At 36.8% G+C, this 11459-nt stretch overlaps 2 protein-coding genes across 2 annotated transcripts in view; one reads left to right on the forward strand and one right to left on the reverse strand.

The window, feature by feature from the left end:
* Nucleotides 1–1983, reverse strand: part of LOC106102626 (synaptic vesicle glycoprotein 2B-like) — a 21255-nt gene extending 19272 nt beyond the window's left edge. Inside the window, exon 1 of the mRNA XM_013282166.1 lies at nt 1623–1983. Within this exon, the coding sequence (XP_013137620.1) occupies nt 1623–1638 (16 nt within the window). The 5' untranslated portion in view covers nt 1639–1983. The remainder of the gene's footprint in view (nt 1–1622) is intronic.
* A 3038-nt stretch (nt 1984–5021) lies between these two features.
* On the forward strand, nt 5022–10417 carry LOC106102759 (synaptic vesicle glycoprotein 2A-like). Its single transcript, XM_013282329.1, has 10 exons — nt 5022–5186; nt 7303–7503; nt 7997–8159; nt 8291–8472; nt 8557–8741; nt 8843–8994; nt 9090–9299; nt 9513–9698; nt 9827–9954; nt 10329–10417. Exons 1-10 carry the CDS (start codon nt 5072–5074, stop codon nt 10382–10384), a joined length of 1578 nt encoding a protein of 525 aa, XP_013137783.1. The 5' UTR covers nt 5022–5071; the 3' UTR covers nt 10385–10417.
* The last annotated feature ends 1042 nt before the right edge of the window (nt 10418–11459 follow it).

Here is an 11459-nt window from a genome sequence, read left to right on the forward strand (position 1 = left end):
CCGCGACTCCATCCGTGTGGTATTAAAAAAAAGAAAAGCAAGAATTCTAAACGTAAATAACATTACATGCGAATATTACGTTTGGTATTGTATTGCAATACTAGTATTAAATTCTGTTCTTTTCCGTTTTCGTATCATCAAGGAAAAAGTCGACAAATTGTAATTTCTCATAGAATAATGAAAGCTAATTATAATTATAAGTACCTTAGCGTGAATTTTTATGGCTATTAGTATACGATCTGCCTGTAATCCCGACGCCCACTCGGTGACCTATTACCGCTTCACATAAAATAATTAAAGAAAGTAATAAACGAAGTGGGCTACGAGCGGAGAGCAATAAGTGTACGATGACGTCATACCACATCTCTACAACACACCCCAGTTAAGACGCAGCCGACATCCCCTACAATCAATCAATATCTTAACGATGAGATCATATCTTAGAGGATATTCGAGGAAATGTAAGTAAGTATAAATAAAAATATTTGTTTGTATATTTGTACATATAAAAAAGGTATACGAACAAAATCGTAAAGATCTATTTAAAATTGTTTAACACTTAATATGAATTTGCGTATCTCTAGGATCAGACATTTCAGTAAAGAAGGCCGACGCCAAAGTTTTCGTGTAACGAAAGCTCGAACACTTGTTGCTTCAGTCTGGCGACTTTGAACTTTTATAATTCAAGTTATTATGTTTTGCTTACACAACCATGCGACTTATAAAGTTCCAAAGTATGACGTAGCTTGGGATTTATTTTAGTTCTTACTAAGAATATTGTTAAAAGAGGAAAGTAGATATCTCGAGAAACATATTTCAGTCATCATCATATGTCACCATCGAGGAACTTAGAGCCTGAATTTGTTTTGATTTATTTATTTATAATATTTTAATGATCTAGTAAAATTAATTACTTCTAATTATATTAATCTACCCTACGAATAGATTATCGTTATTTATTACGTAACTATTCTATTTTAAAACATCATTTCTGCATTTTAAATATAAATTCAATTAAAATTTTAAACGATACAAAGGTGGGGAATTAATCCTGCAATGCACGGACGTCGCTGGAGGGAGGGGGGGGCAGTGCAGTTCTAGAGAATAGAAAAATTGATATAAGAACCACTTCGCATAAGACAATGTTAAAACTAGATCCCCTATAAAATCGACCGGCGACAATTACGCTAAAAGGGCTACTGAAAAAATAGTGGGAAAACATACGATAGCGTGCTCAGACTCACTTGGGATTCTCAATTTGTTTACAAATGAATAAACACTAAATTTACAGTATCAGCTGTGTTGGCAGCTTGCTCGCTACTCACGATAAACAACTCTCCTCAACTACCCTCAAAATTGATACCCTACTTCACATTACTTTTAATTCTCACATATTTTATCAACTATTCTATTGTAAATACGTTTAAATGAAAACATTTGTCATGTTACAATGTTCTTGTGATTCTTTTCTTTGTTACATGTCAAATTTTCAATTTTTACACTGTCATCGTCAAAGTTTCATACTTAAAATTAACTAACAAGTGCTTTATAGGGTATCTTTACATATTAATTTCTCGTCTGCTATTACTAGCTATAGCTTATTATAATAGTATAATATTTACCTGCTTGTTCTTCCATCTTCGCGGCTGCCACAACACAAAATAAGCCGTCCAAATATCCACTAAACTCTAATTAAATTTAACTAAATTACGAACTAATATCACACGAAAGCAAAATTATATTTTACTAGTAAAAATCTATCACATTAATAAAAAAATTATTGTCTTTTGCTAATCGTCTTTTTTATCCCATTTGTTTTGTAGTGATTAATAAATGATATTATAATCACTTGAGTTTGACGCGGGTTCGGAAACGCGGCATTTGTGGATGCGGACGTGCGAAGCGTTTGACTGACAGACTTCGACTGGGAACTGGGACTGGTCGTGGTCGTGTCGTGGTCGCTGGTCGCTGGTCGTCCGTGCCCGCCGCCGGGCTAGGGCCACACTAATTATATCGATATTTGCGATGTCAATGACAAGTACAAACCGTACGACAATGAAGTCCGGCGAGCGATTCGTAAATAGTCCCTCCTTTCATATATATGACATGTTTAAATAACTGAACTTGGACTTACAAGTTATATCAAAGACATTTAGTAATACAATCTTCTAAAAGTCCTCCAACCTAAGATAGAATTCCTTTTAATTAAACATTAAGGTTTTTGTAACGCACTTAATTAGGCGCTACTTAGCATTTATTTGTTATATTATTAATTTTTTTAATCTAGCTAAATATCGGTACTTTATTTAATAATTGTTAAACATTCACCTAATTTTATTCTTATTAATTATATTCAAAGTGATAAGCGCGCAGAAACCGTGTCAATGCTGAAAAGTGAAACGAACGCAACTCTTTTATTCAAGTATTTCAGTAAAATGTAGAGGAATTTTACTAAAATTAGATTAAGGATTAGTTTACTCGTGTTATGTATCGAATAGACGACACTAACGAACAACGGTAATGTTAGTCTCGCGTGTCCAGTCACAACATTATCAACGATACTTGCTGATACAAAGGACGTACAAATCATATTTCGTAGAAAATTTTTATTCACATTTACAGGTAGCTTAAAGTGAAAATAAGTATCTTGTAGTAATATTATCTATGTTACTATACTAATAAATAGGTTATGTGTAAGCCATTAAGGATATAAGCAAACTTATGGTTCAATTTCCAGTGGGACATAAAGCCAAGGCCACACTATGCGGGCGGCGGCAGGCGGGGGCGCGAGCAAACACCCGGTGTGTACACGCCATTACCGCAGGTGAGAGGGCTGGGAGAGGCCGACCTTCTATTATTTACTAAGGGATACATTTGACTTGTGTACTATGTTGGATTGTCTTATTGATTAGTAATAAGGAGAAATTGGTTTCGTTTGCCTCATTCTATTATATTAATTTTTATGCAATAATTGCTAATTACTACATTTATTACATAATGAACTCATTTGTAGACTATTTTTTTTTTCGCTAAATCAATATATTGAACAAGCAAACACTAAACATAATAGACATGAATAGTTCAATTAAAAATAGTGACCTGCAGATCAGCTCACAGTTCGCGAGTCGGAAGCAGATCAATGAACCGGCTCACAGATCAGCTCTGAGCAGTCATGAGGTGCATATTTAGTTGTTGAACAGCAGCTCAAGTATGACCTGTTGAGCTGACACTGAGCTGATTTAACGTCTTAAATATAAGCAACAAAAATGAAACTTATAATTATTATTATAAAATATTACTTTAATCAAAGATATTGAGTATTCATTTGATTTTGGAAATACTCCAATACCTTGCCTATATGCATCGATGTACATAGTTATGTAGTTGTCCGAGGTCCGAGCACGCGATGGCAGCGTGCTCGCCACAATCAGTCGGCAGTCTTCAGGCTTCGCCATTCAAAGCTTTCTTCTTAATAGGGTTGTCATCGCTGTCTTATTGTTTTAGTAAACTCTTCTGACTATATTCGTTTAAAGAAAATGCTACACCGGTTAATAATAAATGTTTAAGTTGTTAATGTTTTAAGATTAACAAGAATATTCCGGCTCACGTCTTTCTTAAACCGCTTGCTTAGCTTAATGATTTTACAATTCGACAACCCTATGGATGTTGTACTTTGTCCCCATCTCCGAGGTGTCCCATGTCGCTGGCAACAAAAGTCCTTTGTCGACTCCAATCTTAGAATTCCCACAGTTTTCTTATGTTCTAAATATAGCTCTGCTTATCTGTCCTTCGTCGCAATGTTTCTTTCAATTATAGCGACCAATAAAAATATGTCACTACGGAAAAATACAACGGGGCTGTTGTTTTACGATAGTTATATTGTTATGGTAAAATTGGCCCGGTTTAGTGACGAAATTCATAGTTTTTCGACGTCAATAAACGTAAGTAATTGATTATTATACATTTATATATATTTTCCATTATTTAGGAAACACAGAGAACTTGATCTCGTTAATGCAAAAAAACAAAGTTCATCTATTAGTTTGTTTAATAATTACTTAAATATCTCATGTTATAAAATTTACGTAAAACAAAGTTATAATCAGCGTAATTAATTGCGTTATTTACTTTGGGCGAAGTAACGTTAGTTCGATGCTCCTATGATGACGGAGTGCAATCGGGGTCGGCGCACGGGTATCGCCAAATTGAACTGCGCTTCTAAATTATTATCAAATATTGTGGTAGGACCACACGAGACTCACGTGATGCTACGGAAGATGATAATGCCTAGATAATTGACAGAAGAATTTATGTAACTTAAATGTTAAGTATTCAAAAACCTACGATGCAGTAATTAAAACATATTTTTCTTAAGGTTTCTATCACGCTGCAAGTTTTATTGGAAATGTATGTTACTATTTAAATGCAATTCTGTCTACTATGTTCTAACTTTCTGGTCTGAATAATACGAAACGCGTAGACAATTTACAACGTTTGCAACTGCATTAAACAAATAAACATCAGGCGACGGGTAAATATTTAAATGATATTAATAACTTTAAATTAAGGCGGAAATACACACGCCAGTGACATGGTGTAGTCGCTGGAATGCCAGTTGCAAGCATGGTTAAATGCTTGTAAAATGTCAACAAGATCTACTCGACTAGAGGGGTACGAAACTCGACTTATGAGTCTCGACCTCCCTTACAACTAGCTAATTAAATATCGAGCATATTACGTTAGGGTTCACACAAGCCTGTAGCTGGTAAGTGCCAGAATCTGGCATTCAAGAACATGCTATTTGCATGCGTATTCCCAGCCTTATATTACATATCGTTCATGCATTTTAATATATTTACCAGAGATACGATACGGAGGAAAACTGAAAATTTTGTTTACTGAACACACCGTTTGATCCCTTCGCAAACTTTGAAGATATCTCGTGTATATATTAGTCGGTGTGCAAACTTTGCGAGCTATTGCCACCGCGACGTAATAATGTTAGTTAATTGTGGCAGATCATTGGAGGCACATATAGCTAGGACGTGGCTGGTGACGCTGACCCTCAGAGATGGTGACCACCAGGAGTGAGGCGCAGGCCTCCGGAGCCAGGGAGGAGATACCTCATGACCATCTGTTTAAAGTCACAGGGCTTTCATCTACGAATTTAGAAAAAATGGCGCAAGGTACGTTTTTTGTTTTAATTTAAAAAAAAATGGCATTGTTTTCATCTATTTACGTCTGCAAAGAATGAGATAAGAGTTATTTCACCGGTTTATTTTTTTTCATGACAGAAAACAAAGATAAAACGAGACATATCCTAGAAAAACAAGAAAAACGACTACTTCCTTATTTTTTTATTTTCCAAAAAATAAGGAATTAGTCGTTCGAACATACTGCATATTGAAAATACTTCGTTTAATAATTATTCTAGTTTTTATACAATTTTGATAACGTAGTCTTAGCTATGTCTATGAAACGAAATAGTTGTGTACTTAGTAATTGAATTGTCTGATAGATTTCTCTCCCATATTGTAGCCGTACAGTGACGTCACGCGGAGTCTGTGACGTCATGTATTTGTCCAGTCTAAGCTAGTATCGCTTCCTAGCACAATATACTGAATCAACTTGTCTGTCTTTTTGTGTACACTTTTAAGTAAGTAAATATATTAGCGGGAGCATTACAATGCAGTTTTACACAATACTAGCTGTCGTCCGCGACTCCAACTGCACGGAAATAAATTTCATTCTAAGATGAACTTGAACTTTAGCTTTAAAGAAACGAAAATTCTTATTTCGCGTGTTTTCCTCATTGAAGATATAAATTTGTTATTAATTTCCCCCATACGTTAATGTTTGAAACACAAAAACATCCTGAGGAAAATTTAGTTTTAAGAATAACAAATAGCAACCCGTATCTTTACCGTAGATAAAAATACTTTATAGTTAGTAAAGTATAAATCGAAAATTGTGATCAAAAGCAGAAGCATTAACTTTGGAATAAAATAGGATTTTGACTATGACCTACCCTTGATCATTGGCCTGCTAGATTACTGGCTAGCGACGCTTTTAAATCTGAGGATGAACCAACTAAAACCCAGCAGTTCTTGTTTGTCAATCACTGACCATTAAATGCGTCACAAATTTCTCTCGATCGTCCGATTTATTGCTCATTTTATACCAGAATCGAAGCGAAAACATTCCAAGAATAACGAGATGAAAACAAAATGCGTCTCAGCGCGGTCTGGTGTCGGCCACGCGAGGGTTTGGACCGTGGCCAATGCAGTCGATGTCATTCGGCCTACTCGAGAGTAGCGCGGTCTTCTCGGTATCTGGTCTTTTTAGTATTTCGTTATTCTTATTAATGCTTTGGGTTCGAAAACTGCAATAGCTATCGAAGGAGAAATACCAAGCAGTCAATTCAATGTTTATTGTTTCCTAATATTTGTTCTGATAAGTATAGTAACAATAATTTTGATGTTTTTAATTCGTTTTGTAAAAATTTATTATCCTAATGGAAAAACTGAAAAGTTGTCCTGTCGGTTTTATTCGTATTAGACCGGGTTTGTTAATCTGTAAGGAAACGGTACATCACTATTATAATTTAGCGTGTGTTTGTACCGCGCGGTATTTATAGTTGACGAAATGTGCGACCTTGTCTCCATTGTAAAACTGAGATGTACGCCGTTCGTAGGGAAAGTGCGTCAAAGCTTTTAATTGACTATGAACTCTAATTTATAGCCCGCTATTGCTGCGTCCCAATTATTTCACGAACCATTAAAAAATCTTAACGTTCCGTTTTACGCGAAATATAGATACAAGTACTTAAAATTGTTTTGTATTAAAAAAGTTTTCTTCTATTTTGTTAGAATTAGTGCTTGTTTTTGCCTCCACATAGCATTGCACACCGCACACCTGGATAGCTTTGTATATTTAGCTCGCTCCAGATAGTCTCAACATCTGCATTTAAGAGCCAATAAATATTTGACGATTCTTATAATTACCAGCACAAATAAAATAAAACGTTCATTTTGCTTCACACTTTACAATACCGCAGCTTTCAAACGATAATCTTTGGTAAAATTTATTTTTATTATTATTTTCTTTCAATGTTATTGCCCTTGTATCTATAAGTCTGTAAGCAGCTAAGGTCCAATTCCCTGAACATTCTTCTACACCCTCACTCTTCTCGAAGAATACTTTAGCTTATATTGGTTTAATAACGATATTTTAATGAATATCTTTATGAATAGCTTAAAAGCAACAGTGTTATACTATCTTATTTCATTGCGTGTCTTGCAGAGCCGGCGGCGGACTTTGAAACAGCAATAGCTGCGACAGGGTACGGCGGGTTCAACATCGCGCTACTGCTGTGTACGCTACCTGCCTTCTGGAGCGCCGTGTCCGTCACCAGCTCCGTGTCTTACATCTTCACACGCGCCCAGTGCGACATGAACCTTAGCCTGCTAGACATGGGCACTGTCAACGCTATCACCTACGGAGGTCAAGTCATTTTAGTTTAACTCCCCTGTTTGTTATCGTAGAATCTTTCCTAAATTTAATTGTTCCTGAAATCGAGTTCAGGCAAATACCAATGTCAAGTTTAACTTTTAGTTCAAAATAGGAAAATTAAAGTATTATTATTTTGCTTCACTTTGACGAACAAATAAAAGCGTGATTTTTTTCAGAGGTGCTTTAACCTGTTAATCTCTCTGAGTATCTAATGAAGTCTTAGCAAACCAAACACTCGGACACATTGGTGCGAATGTTTACTCTGCTTATCTGGCAGATGGTAGTACGAGTGACCGCGCGAATCCTCCGCACACAAACGGCAGATAGCGCGTTATTTGCCAATCTCACTGTGACGTAATTTGACAAAACCACCGAAATTTCGCACCATTTACATGTAGTAATTCTCATACATTGACTAAAACATAAAAAGCTAAAATAAAATATGTGTAACTTCCAATAGTGATAGGTACTATTCATTGTCTAGGCATGATATCGTCAGCGCTGGTGTGGGGCTTTCTGTCGGACACGCTGGGCCGCCGACAGATCCTGGCCTGGGGCTTCTTCTGCTCCGGACTCTTCGAGATCGCTGCCGCCATGAGCCAGAACTTCACCATGCTTTTAATAACGAGATTCGCTAGTGGATTCTTGTCAGTAACTATAATATTCAAACGTAGTAAAACTTTTAAATTTTCTTTGATGGAGAAGTCGTAAAAACCTAAGCATTAGCGATAGCGCCATCTAGCGAACAAATAACTTGACAATTTATTATGACTATCAGATTCAACGGTCCGTTTGCTGTGCTGATCTCCTACATAGCGGAGTTGCACCGCACGGAGCTGCGCGCGCGCGTCATCCTGCTAACCAGTCTGTTCTACACCATCGCCAACACCACGCTGCCGCTGCTCGCTTGGGCCATGCTTACACACACTTGGGACTTCTATCTCTTTGGCGGGAGATTCGGTCAGTACATTCTCATACCAATCTAACTATATTACACTCGTTAAGTATCTCTTTATGAGGCTAACACGCAGTATTGTTCGGCAGTAATCCATTCGTGGAATCTGTTCCTGCTGGCGACAGCGTTAGTGCCGTTGCTGACGGGGCTGGCCTTCCTCTGCCTGCCAGAGAGCCCCAAGTTCCTCATGTCGCGGGGCCGCAATGCTGAGGCCCTCGAGGTCTTTAGAAAGATATATAAGATGAACACAGGGAAATCTAAGGAACAATTTCCAGTAAGTTTTTACCCTATAATATTAGAATTATGTTAAATAGCCTTCCTGTCTTCTGACTTTTGTAAGTTTTTGTGATATAACTAAAGCAGCATGACTTCCAGGTGACACGACTAGTGGAGGAGAGATCACAAGAGCAGGGGCGCGGGGTGGCGGCGCTGCGGGGCGGGGCGGCTCAGTTGGCGCCCCTCTTTCGGCCCCCGCACGCACCCTGGCTGTTGCTTATGTGCGCCATACACATCGGTTGTATGTTCGGGTAAATAGTCTTCATTTACCAGCGTTAACTCTTCTTAGTTAAACGCTAGCGGTAATGAGCAAAGCAGACGATCTTTTACCACTTATTGCCTTCAGGTCCAATACCATCCGGCTGTGGTACCCGCAACTGGCAGCCATGATAGGGTCCGAGGAGAATGGCTCGCTGTGCTCGGCGCTGGCGCCAGCACCCGCGGACTCTGGGCCTTGCGCGCCATTGCAGCCCGACATGTTAACTTACCTGCAGAGCGCTATGGTCGGCGCGGGCTCCGTGCTCACCTACAGCATCGGCGGCGCTCTTGTCAACAGGTCTGAAAATGTTTGTCGCTTATGCAACTAATGTTTCACCACAATGTTATATTCCTATTTTCATCTAAAAAAAGCATTTTATCCTAACAAAATGAAATCTGGTCATCTTATACAACTGTATCCTTGTTGTATAAATGGTCTTCTGCTAGCTCAAAAGTCTTATCACTAGCTAATATAAACATCTGCCCAGATATAACAGCTTTGACACTCCAGATGCGGTAAGAAAGTGGTTGCTGGCCTGTGCGGCGTGGTGAGCGCGGGAATCATCGCATTACTACCGGTGCTGGGCTCGGGCGCTGCAGCGGTGGTTGCCATGGTCACCGCAGCGTTGTCCTTCACCGCCCTCTGCGGGGCCTCACTCTCCAGTATCAATGTCGATCTCTTTCCGACCTCATTAAGGTGAAGATATCATTTCAATATAAATAGATTTTCTTAGTAACTAGTATGCTCGTTGTTACTTCTTTTGATTTCACTATAGTATTGTCTTAAGAATATTATTATATTCTTATAAAAATATTGCATTACAGGGTAATGGCTATGGCTACATTCCTGATGAGCGGTCGCCTGGGCACGATAGCGGGAACAGTCATATTTCCCGCACTCATAGACTACGGCTGTCTGCCGCCATTTATCACAATAGCTGCGGTTTTAGCAGGTTAATATAAAATTTCGTAAACTATTCTAATAATCGATGGAAAATAAATTATTCCTAAATACTTTTTACTACTGTTTGAGAAAAGCGACATCTAGTAGTCAATAGTGATATCATTGAAACTTTTTTCTTTTTTATTTAGAATCTGTTATGTTTGGATAGATGGCGTTTATTTACACTTAAAATATGATCCGTTTTACAGTTTTAACTTTTTAATTCATCAGTCAATTCCAGTTATTGATGCCTCAATAATTATTTTATTCGATTCAACATGTTCTTTTCCTAAATCTAATAATAAATAATGAAGGATAGTTATAATAAAATCTGTCCACCAGATGGCGTATAGGAAAACGATTTTATTTGTGTTCTATTTTCAGCGTGCGGTTTTGGATGCTTCCTTGTCCCAAATACTACGCTCAAGAAACTGGAGTAAACGCAGAGCGACTACTATTCGAGTGTATTTAACAAAAACGTCAAGATAATATTGTTTGTAAATAATTTGTATAAATTAACATTTAAAAATATGTGTAATATAAGAAATTTGATTAAAATTAAATTGATAGGGTTAATGAAAACGACATATTTTTAAAAAATATTCTCTTCTTTATTGATAATTTATTTATAACCTAATCTCATCCATCTGTCATACACAACTTAACAATAAACCGGCGAATCTTGGAGAACGGTCGCTACCTACATTTATTCCAACATATTTTAGACTGCAGTTATTGTTTATTATTTTGTTATCTAGCGTCTTTTTAAGAAATAAAATAATTGTCTATGGTAACTTGTATATGAAATGTTTGCATAAAATTGTTTAAGCACATTTAAAACGGACAATATTTAGATAAATCATTGATATTTAGCAATTAGGTATTATTAAGTAGAAATCATTTTTACATATAAAGTTTTTAATTCATTCAAAATATATAAATCCAAAATATATATTAAAATACAATAAATATGAATATAGTAAACAAAGATATAACAAGTGGCTAATACAAAAATGAATGCAAAGATTATCTAATCTTGAATTTACAATTTCTTTTGTCATAATTTACTGAGGGTTATTATGAATATTTGTGAGAAAAATTGTATCGCGTACAGCGCCCCTACCGGCCGTAAAGTACACTAACAAATGTCCAAAGTTGACGTTACCAATATGTTCTGGCAAAAGTCACAATTCGTGATATACTCTCTGTTCTGAAGTTATACAATTAGTAAACAATATTATATGTTAACACTATGTTCTCGGATATGTTGTACAAAAGCGACTGTTCCCAATCATCTAACATAAATGCTATATATTTATACATCTTTTTTTACATAATTTTGAGGGATTTACAGATTTGACAGGTACTGTTTAGGTTTCTAGAATACGTGGAGCAGTTCAGTACGGCCGCTCCAAGACAAAGCTTGTTTACAAGGACTAGAACGATAATTTTTTATTGTCGACTCACTTTCTCTCCCTTAAATTCGAGCTTTCTTACATAATTGTATATACACTC

Source organism: Papilio polytes, unplaced genomic scaffold (genome assembly GCF_000836215.1).
Source record: "Papilio polytes unplaced genomic scaffold, Ppol_1.0 DF823912.1, whole genome shotgun sequence".
In the NCBI taxonomy this organism is placed as follows: domain Eukaryota; kingdom Metazoa; phylum Arthropoda; class Insecta; order Lepidoptera; family Papilionidae; genus Papilio; species Papilio polytes.

Excerpts from the sequence above, each read along its gene's own strand:
- LOC106102759 (XM_013282329.1), top strand. The coding sequence starts at position 5,072 with ATGGTGACCACCAGGAGTGAGGCGCAGGCCTCCGGAGCCAGGGAGGAG. Across the intron at positions 8,160-8,290 it reads AGATTCGCTAGTGGATTCTT|ATTCAACGGTCCGTTTGCTG; the intron begins GTCAGTAACTAT and ends TATGACTATCAG. Across the intron at positions 8,995-9,089 it reads CACATCGGTTGTATGTTCGG|GTCCAATACCATCCGGCTGT; the intron begins GTAAATAGTCTT and ends TATTGCCTTCAG.